An 18,049-nucleotide genomic window follows, 5' to 3' on the forward strand; every position below is an offset into this window, starting at 1 on the left:
GCAGGAACGCCCTAAGGTCACTGTGCGACATCAAATCAAAGACCGTACGGCAACCCCACGTTTTCCGTCTCCACAATTTATAAATATGCCGTGCGGCTCCCCGAAAAATAAAAACATATGTGACTGCTACATTGTGTGACCGTGGAAATACTGCGGCCGCCGTATAATTGCTAGTGGCCGTAGATTTTGAAGACCCCACGGCCGCCGTGGCAAATGTGACTTAGGCCTTACAGTGAGGGGAGGGATGGAGGGGAAGCATACAGTAAGGACAGACTTAACAAGGTGTCACCGGGTTTTAGAGGAGGGAGACAAGTTTGAAAATTCAATCCTGAGGTTGGACAGATATTGTTTTCTGGCTCTCCTGAGAGTGGACACACTTGTTACGGGATTTGTGAAATGACCTGAGATTGCTTTCAGTTAGATTTGTCTTCCAGGAAGAGAAGGCAAATTTTTTTCAAGGCAACCGCCTTCTTTTCTGGTATTTCCGTCTTATTTTCTTCTTTTATTTTCCCTTTCTTGCCCTTCTTTTCTGGCACTTCACTTGTCTTGATTCCTGTGTTAGGAGTGATCTCTGGGACGACTCTATAAATCTCTGTCTTTTAACATCTGTGTGTTCACCTGTCCAAATGTTTGTCTGTGACTCACTAACTCAAGAGGGCCATGGAAGGTCTTCTTTATAGGCCAGCGGTAAACCATGATAAAGGGCTATATTTTAGGAGTTTAATCAACCGGCTTGACACAAAGCTACAACAGGTCTCATATGAAAGATGGTGATCTCAGTAACACATTTAGCCCTGTTGTCCTCATATTTTACTGTGCGGTCCATGAAATATTCACATTTGAAGGATACACCCATCTGAATATTTGGACCATTTCAGAAAATCACATAATTTCCCATAAACTACAAGACAAAGAGCCCTCTTCCTTCACGTTTGGTTTTGAAATGTGTCGTTTGGACAGGAGAATAATGTAGTATCACAACCACATCATTATATGTAAATTTATATGCCTTTGACAAAATACAATAATTTTCTAAATTTTTAGGACTGCCATAAGGAAAATATCAGAGAAGGCGATTTTTAAAAACCGATGTTGCCATTGCGATGTTCAGTAGTCATCCTTTACAATATGAAAGAAGATATGATAAAACGTGATTACATAATTATCATCCTCACCATCGCTCTCATCCATGCACCGAGGTTGTCCTGCATGGTTGTGCAAAAATGGACACTACTGAAAGGCTATAGCTTAGCAATTAGTTAAACGTCATATATCTATTTTTTATTCAATTGCTTCTCTTCCAGGGTTGTCGAACGCCAATGCCAATTGAATGGACACATTATAAATGCTCTACCCATTATGCAATAATGCTTAAAAGTGGTCTTTCGTTAATCATTTAACAGAATTTTCAATTTCTCTTTATTATAGGACTCCAACATGGCTGAACGGTGTCCAGATGAACCGGAATCGAGTCCATTGAAATTACAGTTGCCAAAAAAGAAGCGAAGGTTGTCGACAGAATGGGATACATGCATCATATGTCAGAATTCGTCAAAGAAGAAGGTCAGCAAAGCTGGGCGCATGGGTTTGGACAGTAAGGTCATCATCTTCACAAACTTCACTGACTTCACTGACTTCACTGACTTGAAGTCATCTTCACAAACACGGAACAATGAAATTGGCCAGTGTTTGGAGTCACGTAAGGGAGGAACGGATATGTCTATATTCTACCACCACAGTTGCTATCAGTCATACACCAGTAAGAGGAACTTATCCTTCTTCTCAGAACATGCACCACAGGAGAAACCAAAGATTGTGGAGCCTAAACACAGGTGAGCAAAGATGACTGATTGGTCAACCTGTTTCATCTGCCATTCCAGGAAACGTGATAAACTTCACCGTGTCCGAACAGGACCGAAGCAAGCAACAGTTCGCAAAGCAGCAGAAGCACGTGACGATCAGGATATGCTTGGTCTTCTTGAAGGCGAGGACCTGTTTGCAAAAAATGCTATACATCATAGTACTTGCATGACTTCATACATCAGCACCCACAACATGAGCTCTGGGCAATACCAGCAAGATGTACCTGAATCTGATGAACATCAAAATGCCTTCTCCCATCTTGTTGATGAGATAGATACTGACCTCAGAGGAGGGAAAGCCTTCAAAATGAAGAATCTATTACATCGATTCAAAATGGACGAAATTCATGGCTCTATCATTAAACAAATCCACCTTGACACACTTCATCTGTAGTCACGTCACGCAACATGCACCAGCAGCAAAATAACTTTCAGATCACCAAGAAAAGCGGATCTATTTGGCTCGTAGCTTATCTGATGGTTCGCTTACAGCATGCCTTTCATCTGCAGGAATGTATCATGACAGTCAACTCGCATCAATGCAGGAAGAGGCAGATTCTCGGATATTTCTTCATGTGAAGCATGCCGATGATGAGTTCAGACGTAACAATGTGCGTGGGTCCATTACAATCAAATTAGCAGACACTGATGTGCTTGTCTTCGCAGTCCACTACTTTCCACAGTTGCGGGACACTGCCGAAATATGGATAGAGAAAAGAACATTATCAGGATGCAAGCTTTAATCCTAGTCCATCAGATATGTTACAGCTTGCTTCCAGAAATGTGTACCCGGCTTCCTGTGTTTCATGCCCTGACAGGATGTGACTCTGTATCAGCATTCTTCAGCTATGGTAAAAAGAAAGCATGGAAAGCTATGAAGACACTGCGTCTTCAGAATAATGGTCCACACCTCGAAGTCCTCACCACTGACGATCTCCAGGAGGCAGTGGCTACGTCAAGAAATTTAGTCAGTGCCATGTAGGATTCTCAAGGGAAATATATGGATGCACACACAAATTTGAATGATCTTCGGGAGAAACTCGCAGCGACCAAAGATGTCCCAGTGCATAAGTTGCCTCCGTCCGAACCAGCTTTTCTCGAACATGTGAAGACATCTGTTCACCAAATCCGAGTATGGATGAATGCCCACATGGCAAATCCAGAAATTCCCACACCAGAGGGTCGTGGACGATACAGAGGAGAAGGTGTGCTGCATCCCACATTGTTTGATGGACCCATATCAGCGGAGATGTTAGATGGTCTTGTGTGTTCGTGCCATGGTCGTGAACCATGTACCAACAGCTGCAGTTGCTCACAAGACAGTTTGCCTTGCACTAACAAGTGCATGTGTGCCACCAGTGACAGGCAGTGTGGCAACGAACTGTCACATGGTGACAAAAATGACACGGGCAGTGATGGTTGAACATATCGAGGACACTCGCTCAAAATATATGTTTTAGTTCATTTCTCGTAGAACAATGTGTATTGGTGTAACATATAGTTATTACATCACTTGTGCAAACTTCAGTCACTATATCGTATAATTTGCCAGTAGAAATGTTTCAAAATATTCTCATTATATTGATATGGTAAACTGAACACATATAAAATAAAGAAAAAATATGACAATTGGCAGATGTTTGTTTCTGTAGTTGATGATTTTCGAAGTTAGCGGTCCGGAAATTACGTCTTTTTCTATTAAAAGCACTCAAATGTTCATATATTTATCTAGAAGTATTCCATTAAGTAACTAGAGGGGGAGCACTCGGTAGAGTGCAAAACCTCCGCCGCCAATAGTGTTGGGTCACTTAAGTGAACCTGATATCCTATTCATTGTAGGTCAAAACGGATCAGACTCTACTGAACCACGATTGAATAAACTAAACTAGATCGACGTGCATGTAGAAATGCCGAAAAAAAAAAAAATTGAAATTTTTTTGAAAAAAAAGTTGCAAAATTTCTGGGTTTTTTTTCTTTAACAAATTTTTTTTGGGGGTTGGAAATCACTTACAACATGGAGAAATGCAAAAAAAAATTCAAATATTTTTCAAATAAAATCGAATTTTTTTTTTTTAAGTTGCAAAATTTTGTTGTTGTTTTTTCTCCAACAATTTTTTTTTTTTGGTTGGAAATCACTTAAAACATGAAGAAATGCAAAAACAAAAATTCAAATATTGTTTTCAAAATGGCCACCATAGAGGCCATATTGGACTTTGGACCAAGTCCAAAATCTAATGGCATGATCCTTGGACCATACCTAATCCCGCCACCAAGTTTCGTCGAAATCCGTCCAGGAGTTTTTCTGTAATACTGTTCACAAACAAACAAACAAACAGCGATGAAAACAGTAACCTCCAACCATCTTCGATGGCGGAGGTTAACTAGTAGTATTCCCCTGTTCATTCTGCACATTTCAATACCAATCATGTAAAAATAGGGCGCATTGTTTTGTAGTTATGGCTAATTCATTGATTTTCGGAAATGGTCAAAATTTTCTAATGGGGGTATCCTTCAGGTGTGAATATTTCATGGGCCGCACACCAAAAAATGAGGACAACAGGGCAAAATGAGTTACTGAGATCCCCATCTTTCATATGAGACCTCTTGTAGCTTTGTGTCAAGCCGGTTGATTAAGTACCAAAAGATCTGACCTATACCGCTGGCCTATGAGCTTGTGACCAGCTTTGTCTATTTAATGCCAGGTAATGGCATGCACTTGGGTTCATGGTTAGGACTAGGTTTTTTTTATGAACCTGTCATGGGCTTAATTTTCTCATGTGCAAAGATATCCCAGTTGGGGGTTAAAGGAAAAAAAGGGTGAAATTAAAAAAATTATTACTCATGTCTACATAATCCTCACCCCTTCCCCACCCCCTATTCTTCTAAGTAAATCACAATATCCGTTTTTTTTATTTTAAATACGAAATATTAAAACAGTTTGTCATTCAAATAGCCATTCTTATGGAACAAGTAAACAACTCATATAAACAGTATTGGTTGTTACGATGCTGACATCAGTGTGAAACTACTCATTGTTGCTGCTGTCAATGTTGCTGGGTATAAAGAATAACTGCGAGCTGTGAGAAACTACAACAGGCCCATGATGGTCCAAGAAGAATGTGGCTGCTTGAATTAATAAAATAATTAGCATATTTTTTCATAAAGAAAATATGTTTTGAGTGACGCCTCTCCCCCAGACTCTCAGCTCTCCCAAGGATACTCCCCAGCTCTTCCTGGATGCATAAGTTCTAGTAACCCCCTCCTGGTTGAACTTCCAAACTTCCCCGTCTGACTGCACTCCTCCACTCTTTCGTTCTTAATTTCTCCCGTTCGTGGAACCATCTTCTGGCAATCTTTCCTCCAGGGCTTCAAGTGGTGCACTATGATCTCATATCACCCCTGTTCCCTACCTGCAATCTTTATTACCCCCATTAACTCTAACTAACCCAACCCTCATGCTTACAAGTTACTGTGTTTACTCCACTACTCATATTATTTGCTCATTCTCTTGCTTGTTGTATCCAACTGTGGTCCCACTTTCAGCGAGGGTGCCTTTCTACCCTTTGTCAACTCACTTTTCCATGAGCCTCGATTTTATATAGAAAAAAAGAAGTTTGGAAGATCTTCCATCTAAAGCACTGATGTAGGTACAAGTTGGGAAATTGTAGCACTCTGTGCTTACACTTACAGAGGAAAACAATGCTCCAAGAAATCTTCATTTTGTCTGTGAATCATGTAATAGCGGCGAAGCAAGCTCTATCATCGGGTGTTAAATGCAGCTGAACAAGATCGTTTCCTCATAAAGCAGTGGGCATTTGATAACCCCATAGAGCTGGTTTGTACCCAGAGTGCAATTTTTTGTAAGGTGGAAATCGAGTCTGTGTGAGAGAGAACTCACTGGGTCTCCTGGCTGCTCTCCACCCAAGATGCGAAACCCAAACCCACTCTCCTGCCTCTGTAAGAACACCTCGAGGTTTTCATACACAAGATCTGAAACACACACGTGACATGTTAGACATGTAACAATGCATATGTGCTGCTACACGTGCATAAAGTTGATACACACCCACCAGTGAAAAGATAAAATAAAAAAATTAAATGCCCCCTGAACATTGTTGCTCACAAGGAACGTTTGTCCAATAAAAACTTCAGACTCCACATTTGCTAACTGTTAAAAACGTCTTTATTTAAATTCCTTAGAACATTTCTTCACAGCAGCATCACATTCGGTCATCTTTTCTAAAAAGAGGTAAAATGAAAATTTTGCTCACAACAATATTATTGACTGGTCTGAGCGTACAAATTGTATAATTAATACGAGCATACAGTACAGTAATTGATCACATCTGTGGAACAGAACAAAACAATTTTTTGAAAACGACAGAAATGGAGACGATGATAATCGCAGGGAAAATGATGATGGAGATGGAAATGAGGATGCAACATGTGAGATCTTTAATATAAAGCTTAACCTGATTGGCGCATGCATCTCATCTCTTATCTCACAATGCTGGTTCATCCCAGGTCCAAGTACCATCTTGTAGTGTCCAGATTTGTACATCATCTTATAATGCCCTTATCTTTCATGTGATATGCTCACTCCTTTATGAGCCTCAGACAATGTAGAAAAAAAGGTGGCAATAAATTGGAGATAGACACAATGGATAGGAATATAAGTTATGAAGAGGTCGAAAACACGAAGAAAAATGGACTGCGAAAATGGATTTTGGGAGAGATCAGGCGAATACCCACCTCTGGATTCATAACAGTTATCTCCATTAGGTGTGATGGCCTCTTCCAATTGTGCCAATGGTAGTTTGGCAGAGGTCGAAGTTGGAGGTGGTGGAGGGAGGGGTGGTGGAGGCAAAAGTGGTGGGGGAGGAAGTGGTGGTACAGGTGGTGGGAGTGCAGGAGGTGCTGGAAAAGATGGCAGGACTGGGTGTGGAGGAAATGGAGGAGGTATAACTGGTGGAGGAGGTAATGGTGGAGGAGCGATCTTCGGAGGAGGCAAGCCAAATATAGAGCATGTTTCAGCCTTGAGCCTTTCTGCTGCCTGGAGACAAAGAAACACCTAATATTAATAATTCCAAGAACTTTCAAATTTACGATGTTCTTGTAAGTAAGCCACAGCAGGTTACATTGTTAGTCCATGTTATATCTAGAAACTGAGTGTAACACCATGACACACACCTTGATCACACCCCAAAACTTAATCCTTGTGTTGATTCTCACGTTTATAGACAAACTCACCCTTATTACTTCCGCCACCAAAGGAGGATGGAAGTTATGTTTCCACCCCTATCTGTTGGGTCATCAAAATAGGTGACCCTTATTGTCAGTAATTGTCTGTTTTGTACTTACGAAATCTAAAGATTTCTAAAGATTCTAAACCCATAGAGATAATCTAAAGATTATCAATCTTTAATCTAATAATAATCTAATATTTGGTAGAGCATCTTAGATAATCAATCTAAGATAATCTAAAGATTTCGTAAGTATATTGATGACTTCCGTCCTCTGTTTGTGTGTGTGTGTGTGTGTGTGTGTGTGTGTGTGTGTGTGTGTGTGTGTGTGTGTGTTTGTGTGTGTGTTTGTTTGTAGGCACAATAACTCGAGAACCGAGAAGCTACCAATGTCAAATTACACCACATGATTCAGGAGGGTGATGGCTAGAGCTGATTAGATTTTGGTCAAAATCGGTCAAAGGTCAAGGTCACAGTGAGGTCAAACATTCGATTTTTGATGGTTTGGTACAGAATCATCGTAGAAACTTCTGGTTTGCGTCGCTACTTTCTCTAGAGACAGCTTTTATTGGACAAGGTCAGAGGTCAAGTTGACGATTTCGTAAGTACCAGTCTATGACTGCTTGTTTGGATGTTTGTTCGTTTGTCATCAGCATAATTAGTAGTAAAAGTGGGCCGATTTTAACCAAACTTGGGTGGTTGGTACATCTTATGACCTTGTGCTTTGGAAATTGTGATGGTTGCTAGGGATGCTTTGGTTCCCTAGCAACAGCCGAAAAACCTTCAAAATCGGTACCATTCACGCGAAATCAATTCCGAAAGCCATTATCCCACATAGGTTTATGAAATTTGGCATGCATCATCTACAGGTGATGCTCTACCAAATAAATTCCAGTTTTTGTGATATATGGAATAGTTTACCCGCAGCGCCCCCTACAAATGGGGTATGCCCGAAAATTGGCGAAAATTGAAGGCCCCCTAGAGATCAGGTGAGTGCATCGATCCGAATGAAACTTTGCAGATTCATAGCACACAATGAGTACTACAACTTTGCCTCAGGACATATTGACCGATATTGCTTAGGTCAGGGGTCAAAGGGCAAAAATCGATAATATGCGAGAGCTGGAGGTGCCTGCCTTCGCACCAAATGCTACTCCTCCTAGGGTTATGGTTAGATGGTCATGAAAATTCACACTAATCATCTGGAATGCATTGTGCACAAACGATCAAGCCGGATTTTCGAATTATATCTTTGTTCACCCACAGCACCCCCTCGAACTTTGGGGATTTCCGATATCAAACCGCATTTTCGGTACTTTTCATTCAAATTGATACCGAGTAGTTATCAGTAGATGAAACTCGATGAGATTTGGTATGCATAATCTTAAGGTGATTCTCTATGCTATATGACATCCATTTTTTCTATATTTTATAGTTTCCAAATGGTAACCCTCTCAACTTGGGTGTCCGGGGGCCATTGAGCATTCCCGCTGAAAATTCAAAGTACACTAGCTCCAAGACGGTTGAACCGAATCAAATGAATCTTTACATGCTTATAGACCGTAATGAGTCCTATAACTTTGCTTATTTACATAATGACCTATCTCGAGTAGGTCAGGGGTCAAAGGTCAATAAGTGCATTTTTCAGGCGAAATTACCATTCAAGGCACACTTGCTCCTTCACGGATTAACCGATACGAATGAAAGTTCATAGGTACATAGTACTCAATGGGTACTACAACTTTGCTTCAGGACATATTGACCTATCTCAGCTAGGTCAGGGGTCAAAGGTCAATGAGTTCATTGTTGGGGCAAAATGACCATTCAATGCCCCCTTGCTCATACACGGGTTAAACGATTCGATTGCAATTTCGTAAGTACTTAGTACTAGATTAACTCAGATAAGGGGTCAAAGGTCATCGGATGTTCGGCGACCCATGGCCGCCTACCGGCTTGTCTGTGTGTTTGTTTGCCTGTCTGTGACGAGGATATCTCATCCGGTTGTGTGACAATGGTGGGCAGGTTGGGTGTGTGACAATGATGAAATGATTCGATGTTGGTGAAGATCCAGATCTGGATCCAGATACTATATTTTTTAAGTGATTCTTCACCATTGAGAGATAGGGCCAAAAACGATATATAGCATGATATATCAAAAAGTTGTGGACAGATTTGGACAAACTTTGGTGGAAAGATTGGGGGTTTGATGGGAACAAGTTGATTCAATTTTGGTTCAGGTCCAGATCCAGATCCGGACTATCAGTGGATAGGAAACATAAAACTGTTCAGCCTGGTAGAGGTATCTACTGAGTGCCATTCTAGTTATTGTCTGCATTACATCACCACCCCATGCCTTGTCCCATAATGTCTCATGGTTTTATTTTGAACATTCCACATGAATGGCAGAGCAAGATATTTTTTAGTGTCGGTGTAATTTGTAAAGCTTCAATTTTATTTTTCGGATGTCATTGCTTGAAAAAACATTTACCTAGATACTTGTAATGCTACGCTGCAAAACAGAGAAGTTCACATTCCCAAAAACTACATGCCTGTCCACAATCACAAAATCGAACTCACACTTGTATCATTCCAAGGCAAAACAAAAAAAATCTTAATAAAAAATCGTGTTGATGAAAGAACACCAAGTCACCCTAAACATGTTTATAGTGTGATACTTTCCCTGGATTTTTGATCCTCATAATCGCTGATAAGGGAACTCATGTATGCAATGCTACTATTGCCCCATAGGGGGCAGGAGCGAGCAGTATTGCCCCCATAGGGGGCAGGAGCGAGCAGTATTGCTCCATAGGGGGCAGGAGCGAGCAGTATTGCTCCATAAGGGGCAGGAGCGAGCAGTATTGCTCCATAGGGGGCAGGAGCGAGCAGTATTGCTCCATAGGGGGCAGGAGCGAGCAGTATTGCTCCATAGGAGGCAGGAGCGAGCAGTATTGCTCCATAGGAGGCAGGAGCGAGCAGTATTGCTCCATAGGGGGCAGGAGCGAGCAGTATTGCCCCCATAGTGGGCAGGAGCGAGCAGTATTGCTCCATAGGGGGCAGGAGCGAGCAGTATTGCTCCATAGGGGGCAGGAGCGAGCAGTATTGCTCCATAGGGGGCAGGAGCGAGCAGTATTGCTCCATAGGAGGCAGGAGCGAGCAGTATTGCTCCATAGGAGGCAGGAGCGAGCAGTATTGCTCCATAGGGGGCAGGAGCGAGCAGTATTGCCCCCATAGTGGGCAGGAGCGAGCAGTATTGCTCCATAGGGGGCAGGAGCGAGCAGTATTGCCCCCATAGTGGGCAGGAGCGAGCAGTATTGCTCCATAGGGGGCAGGAGCGAGCAGTGTCGACAGCATCAACCAACTATAAGCCGAAGAAATTGTGGATTTATTTTAATGGTTAATTACCTGGTTTACTTCTGAACCCATTGTGTTGGCCACAGGTTTTTATATGGTAGTTACTGCCTGTTGGTCATTAGATAATTATCAATGCAGCAATGGTCATTGGCATTTGGATTCCACTCTTCACAACAGTGAACGAGTTTACTCTCGACAGAAGCGTCAAGGAGGCAAGATCAGTTCGCTTGAAGGGGGTAGTGGTCCGAAACACCTGAATGTGCTCATGCTTCCCGGCCCTAGCTGGCCCCCCAAAAATTGAAGATGGTTAGTTATTGTATGTATACCAGACTCGTTGTTTGTGTAATGGTTCGAGTGTCCATTCTGAGTCTGGGAGGTGAATGGTTCAAACCTTGGCTGAGTCATACCAAAGATTTTAAAAAAACAAATGGTATGTGCTGCTTCCTTGCTTGATGCTCAGCATTTAATAGGATGGAGCATAGGTAAATAATGCTGGCAAGGCAATGGCAAACCACCCAGACTCTGGGATGGATCGATAATTTTTTGAAAGGGGATGGTCCATAAATCAAGGGAATAGGTAATACACTCCTAGATGATGCGAGCACAAAGCCACAAAGCATGTGGCATCGAAAATCCCAAAGCTTCCGGGGCCCGCTTAAGGGCCCCAGAAGCTTTGGGATTTTAGATGCTCTCAGGTGCACTCCAAGCATCCATTGACCACATTTGCTACATGTTGGGAGTGGGGAAAAAATCATTAGTTTCCATTGAAAGATAAATTTTATTTGCCTTTTTATTGTTAAGTTTGACGTGATTGAGTTGGAATCTGTAGCTTTGTCAACTTAAAGGAACACCAGTTACTCAACAATGCTCTTCAACAATTACTCTGAATGATGCTTTTGATGTCTCCACTCTAGTTGCCACTTGCCTGTATTTGAATGCTTGCCTGTAGGTGGTATGGCACAAAATCAAGTGTGATGTGCAAATATCATACGTGGCAAGTGACCCACATTTCACAGGTTTAGCTCACTTTGTTTCTGAAAACCCGCAAAACTGTTTTAGTATCGTCAAAACGAGTCTTGGATATGGCAAGTACGATCAATTTTTAAAAAGCAATGTTTTGCTTCCATTCCACTCGCAAGGATTGACACACAGGCTGATGGCCGATATGCAAGGTGTCACTCTCGTCAATTGGCTTGGCTGTGTGATGTCATGAGCTTTCCCTCACTGAAGGTCACTTCACCACCCTCCAGGATTCTGCACGCGATATCACTTTACTTCCCATCACATCTAATAAAAACAAATAATAAAACCACACTTTCGATTCCAACCAACAAATTTTTCGTCACGTCCAACTTGCCGTGGATGAAATTTGGGCTTCACTCACTCAGATAACTTTCCTTTTATGTATTTTCTTGTTTAGATGTGTAAACACCAACCGCACAATAATCCAACAACTACTATTGTTGTGATTGCTGTTAAAACATTGACACATAAAAACACAACAAAGATTGATGTATCTTTTGTTTGCTATTAATATCCACAAAGGGATCACAGCACTGTAACATTAGAGTTCAGGAAGAAAGATCAGTACTGTCGGACCCTGCTATTTGCGCATTCGCTATTCACGGCCCCCGCGTATTTGTGGTTTATAAACTACGACCTGCTTTGACATTCGCGGCCCTGTGCTTCACATATTTGTGGGGTTTTTTGCATTATCCGTCGTTTTTGACAGGCATACTTGTGTTTTTTCGTGAGCATGTTCATGTGATTTTTTTTTTCTCCGTTCTCACGGTTTTTTCATGTGTTTGCAGGTGCTTTCGCAGTTTTTCACGGGATTTTTTATTTTTCCCTCATGAATCATGAACCACCAGAAACATATCCTCCCTTTTTCCATTGAAACAATGTCCCGCTATTCACGGATCCACTATTTGTGGCATTTTCCAGGAAGGTATCCCCCGAGAATAGCGGGGTCCAACAGTATATCCAAATTATATGTCTGCCAATACACTACTCGTACAGCGTCTGCCTTGTATAACATATACACAAGCAATTCATACAATTTTGTGAATTAATTAAGCACGAGGGTCAGTACAAAAGTAATACCTCTTATTTTCTATATTTTCAGGTACACTCCGTAGGTAGCGTGGGGGAAAAATTTCTATTAATGTATTCTGAATTGTAACAAATGGAGTTTTAGAAATGTAAGTTTTATGCTACAAGTTGAATTGGCTGTCCTTTCTGGCCAAGAGACTTTTGCCCTAAATGTTGATAAATGTCTTGGTCTGGAGCGGTGTGACCTGAGCTGATAACAGCATACTTTTTCCTCAAAATGTACGTAGTGGCTTCTCGCCTAAAAGGACACGTCTGCAATCTGGGTTGAAAGCCCCCACCACTCTCCCATGAGAGTATAAAATGCTTTGAAATGTAAAATTGTTTCAGTGCAAGTGCCTGAGGAAGTATTAGAATCTCAGTGGCTTGTACTCCTTGGAACTGACCAAGTACCAAGTTAGAATACAACTCTCTGATGTAATGTGGAAATGAATTGAATCGGGTTGGTTTAACTGTTAACTAAAAGTAAGAATAAATGAAATAGAACCAAATAATATTGCAACAAATGGGGATTCTTAAGTTCATTGTACGAGGGTGAGAAGTGTATGGTGGATAATTAGAATAATAAATTGTTTCACAAAGAAAGGACTTGTGTGGACATCGGTTATCAGTGTCAGTGGGTTTTATGCAGGATTTTATAACCAAATCGGACAAACGTTAAACTCTGCCTGAAGTTAAATAGGATTCCACAATCGGCCAGGAAAAATCCTTCAACGATCACAATGGGGTGGGTGAAAAATCCACATCAGTAGGCAACAAAATTCCTCCTGTCTGCTCACATTTAGTGCATACAAAGAAAAGAGCTGTGATGAAATGATGTCACTGCAGAGAGGGTGTGTGTGTGTGTGTGTGTGTGTGTGTGTGTGTGTGTGTGTGTGTGTGTGTGTGTGTGTGTGTGTGTGTGTGTGTGTGTACTGTGTGTACAGTGTATGTATGTATGTATGTATGTATGTATGTATGTATGTATATTGTTATGGTTTTGGAAAACTTACCCCAGAGGGAGAGCATACATGGGCATGTAGGTGACCTGAGGATCAGTTATTTCATTAGTCTTTGTATAGATTGTTCTTGGTCCCTTGTCAAAGGGAAGTTTGGGGGGGGGGGCATGCGTTGGCTAGACTGTATCTTTCCAGTGTAATGTCTCCCCCCTCCCCCACTATATACTTTAAATGTTTCTTCCTTTACAGTTTACACCATCATTCTGTTCAATCCCTCTGCTACTTTCAATCTTTGTTCCTTTCCACTATCTTTCTTTTCAATCTCTGCTCCTTTCAATCTTCCCTCCTTTACCCCATCAGTCTTGCCATCAGCCCCGTGGCCATTCGGTCATCCCTTAGTCCGATGGAATTCCTCTCCATGTTCCCTCCATTCGCACATTACTTGATTGGGCACGTTCGACCTGTCTGTGGTCGTTTACCCATCGGGTGTTCTCATGTGCATGTTCATGTTGCATTTCACATGCATGTTCATGGCGCTTGGTGCTCATCGTGGCCTGTGAGGTGCGGCACTTGTTGCAGGGGTGATACAGTGCAGAACAGTATGAGTGGGTGTTTTGCGCCTGCGGGGAGGGGGCTGGGGCTCTCGTCATGGCTTTGGGTGCATAAAGGGAAGGGTGGGGGCTTCATTGAAAGTTCCCTCAGAATGTGTGGCAATTTCCACAAGTGACAGTAATCAAAGTGTGCACTGAGGGCACGTGACCCAATTAACCAGCCGTCCACAGATAAGGTATCACACAAAGTTGTGTAACCCTGCCCCGGATTTGCCATGCCAATCGGGGTCTGGTGTTGCCCAGCAACCTGCTGGTGGACGGAGTTATCTCTGCACGGCGGCCTCCAGACCCAGACCCCAACCCAGACCCCAAAATTTGCGATTACAACATTCGTGGCTTCTGCGTATTCATATTGTTAATAATTTGCAACATGCTCCGACAATCGCGGGAAATTTCCCCCGTGTATTCGCGGTGTTTTATTTTTTCATGAGCCATGAGTATAACACAGTTCTAAAACATATATCTTCCACGAGCCATGCACAAAGCAGCTGGATGTACGTACATACAGTACAATACTGTACATACACAAAAACATGTCTTCCATGATCCGCAAACATGACCTGCTTCCTGTACGTACTGTGTTGCAGCTTCACGGGATAAACATAGTTTCACAGTTGGATCGTCTCAAGATGAGCCATTCTATGGCTTTTCATTTTTCTTTTTCATACTCATCATCATCATCATCATCATCATCATCATCATCATCATCATCATCATCTTCATTTTGCAAAGTTACATGTGCTGTGTTTAATAAAAAATTGAAATGGTACATGATGTTGTTGTTGTTTATGCACTATGATTGTGCGGTATGGTTTATAATGCGGTATGATTTAGGGACTTTAAAATGCATCTTCAATAAATTGGAAATGGTACCTGGTGTTGTCATGTTTTTTATTTGTAAGCATCTTTATTGAAACTGTAATCATGCATTCGTGGTCGAAAACATTACCCGACACTCGCGGATTTTAACCCAATATTCACGGATTTTACCCCGACACTCACAGATTTTATCCTGATATTCGCGGATTTTATCCCGATATTCGCGGATTTTATCCCGATATTCGCGGATTTTATCCCGACACTCGCGGATTTTATCCCGATATTCACGGATTTTAGCCCGATATTCGCGGATTTTAGCCCGATATTCGCGGATTTTATCCCGACACTCGCGGATTTTATCCCGATATTCTCGGATTCTATCCCGATATTCGCGGATTTTATCCCGACACTCGCAGATTTTATCCCGATATTTGCGGATTTTATCCCGATATTCGCGGATTTTATCCCGATATTCGCGGATTTTATCCCGACACTCGCGGATTTTATCCTGATATTCACGGATTCTATCCCGATATTCGTGGATTTTATCCCGACACTCGCGGATTTTATCCCTATATTCGTGGATTTTATCCCGATATTAGCGGATTTTAGTCTATTTCCACAGCATTTTCCTGCATTTTTGTGAGATTTTCCCCGAAATTTGCAGATTTTTCATGGGTCGGGAAATTCCCGGAACCTATACCCCTGTTTCCCATTGAAACAATGCCCCCACATTCATGGTTTCAACATTCGCAGGATTTTCCCAGAACATATCCCCCACAAATTTTAGCATCCTGGTGTATACACATATATCAATCAATATATGACTCCAAACTGTGAGTGGTGCGAGTGCCAGAATTGTGTCCCATACAGCGCTTGCTGCACATCCTGGGAGCAATAAGCCCTGCCTGCCACACAGAACATGATCTCTCACTTCACTACCCACACCTGGAGTCATTAATTGAATGCGGTCAGGAGAAATGATGCTGTTTACCCATTCTCCAACCAAAGCCGAATGCTGTTATGTCACCGTCACAATGCAGGGCTATGTCTGCGGATGGCTAGCCTAAAATGTGGCATTATTGAAAACAACTTTATTTCATAAAGTGCCTTTATTACCGCCTCGGAGAGTTCCAATTCCATGAGAGTATACAGGGTGTGAGCCGCAGTACGAGTCCCATCCCTCAATGGAAGCCCATGTTATAATCTCATTACAAATGGTACGTGCTATTTGAACATGTCTGAATGTATTATGTACCCCATTTCATTAAATCCTGTCATAATGCTGGCAGACGGGACGTCCAGTTTTACATCCACTGGCAAATGATGATGAATCGGCCTGCCTATGAAACTGAAGGATGTTCAACCCCCCCCCCCCGCTCCCCCCATCTCCAAAAGTCCTTGTATCACTTATTCAAAATTCACATATTCTGTGAAGTGAATAAATATTAGAGGCAACAAAAATCAGATTGGTGGAGTGAAATGTCTCCGTACATAATTAATTATGAGGGAGGCCACTGGGGAAATTTCCAAGAGATATTCTTTACTTCTTTTTTGAGAAGTTATGTAAATATACAATTTAATATACACCCTACCAAAATTCCTTTGGGGGAGGAAGGAAGGGAAGGATGGAAGAGGGAGGGGAAGAATGGAAATGGGAGCGGAAGGGTGGGGTGGGAGGAGGGAGGGGAAGGGGGTGGGGTAGGAGGAGGTGGGAGGAGGGAGGGGGATGGATGGGGTAGGAGGGGGTAGGAGGAGGTGCGAGGAGGGAGGGAAGAGATGGGGTGGGAGTCTGGAGGGGTGGGGTGGAAGGGGGAAGGAGTAGGATGAGGGAAGGAAAGGGAAGGTATAGGGTGGGAGGAAGGATGGGGAAGGGGAGGGGTGGGAGTTCAGAGGAAGGAGTGAGAGGAGGAAGAGGAAGGGGAGGGTGGGAAGAGGGAGGGAAAAGAGTGGGGTGGGAATCTGGAGAGAGAGGGGTGGGAGGAGGTGAGGGGTGGGAGTGGAAGGGGTGGGTGGGAATCCGGAAGGAGGGGTGGGTGGGAATCCAGTGGTAGGAGTGGGTGGGAGGAGGCAGGCGAGGGGTTGGAAGAAGGATCCGGTGATGCTCGGCAATGCCAGGTACCTTTGCAAGTATATATATATATATATATATATATATATATATATATATATATATATATATATATATATATATATATATATATATATATATATATATATATATATATATATATATATATATAGTTGAAAGTGTGTCTGTTTGTCTGTTTGTGTGTTTGTCTGTGACCTATGCATGTGAAAAGTACTGGACTGATCCTCACCAAACTTCACATGCTGACAGAACATGTACCCGGGAGTGTCCCGATGTAAAAGAATTGTACTTCCGACTTCTGGTTTCCGAATTATGACGTCATCACCTGATTTCGTAACATTAATTTTTCAAGTTCAGCCGAATGACATGGGGCCAACGCCATATACAATATATCTAACATATGATTTAAAGTTTTTGTTTGTCTGTTTGTTTGTTTGTCTGTACGCGCTAATCTCTTGAAAGGTGAAAGATAGGAGCTAAGCACTGAAACAAAAAATGTCGGGATGGGCCCCGGGAAGGTTATAGGCTATGTGGCAAGGCCCCTCGGCTGGGGGGGGGGGAAGGGGGTGTGTTAACCCCTCACAAAACCCCCTTAGCCTATGACTGCCATGGCCCAATTGGGAACTGATACTGTGCTCGCGTCAGACATATGTATAGAAGATTAAATTCATTCAAAAAGAACCCGGGCAGCACCGGGTGCATTCACCTAGTATATATATATATATATATATATATATATATATATATATATATATATATATATATATATATATATATATATATATATATATATATATATATATATATATATATATATATATATATACACATGCTGTTGTTCGTCTTTCGGCTGCTCCCGTTAAGGGTCGCCATAGCGGATCATCCGTTATGATCGGCATTCTGATTTGGTATAGGTTTTACACCGGATGCCCTTCCTGACGCAACCCTGGTCGCCTCTTACGACACAGGGATAAGGATTGAATTTTGCCATGATTCCGGGATGCCCTACACCCTCTCATACCGT

At 42.2% G+C, this 18,049-nt stretch overlaps 1 protein-coding gene across 14 annotated transcripts in view; it reads right to left on the reverse strand.

Annotated features, from left to right (window-relative positions):
- LOC147018441 (membrane-associated guanylate kinase, WW and PDZ domain-containing protein 1-like) overlaps positions 1–18,049 on the reverse strand; it is a 324,904-nt gene that overhangs the window by 121,728 nt on the left and 185,127 nt on the right. For all 14 annotated transcript variants that reach the window (XM_085898077.1, XM_085898078.1, XM_085898075.1 and 11 more), the window contains 2 exons: positions 6,615–6,915; positions 5,761–5,852 (listed from right to left, as the gene is read on the reverse strand). In XM_085898077.1, the coding sequence (XP_085754203.1) occupies positions 5,761–5,852; positions 6,615–6,915 (393 nt within the window). The remainder of the gene's footprint in view (positions 1–5,760; positions 5,853–6,614; positions 6,916–18,049) is intronic.

Source organism: Eptatretus burgeri, chromosome 10 (genome assembly GCF_056783735.1).
Source record: "Eptatretus burgeri isolate ZD-2024b chromosome 10, Ebu_testis_v1, whole genome shotgun sequence".
In the NCBI taxonomy this organism is placed as follows: domain Eukaryota; kingdom Metazoa; phylum Chordata; class Myxini; order Myxiniformes; family Myxinidae; genus Eptatretus; species Eptatretus burgeri.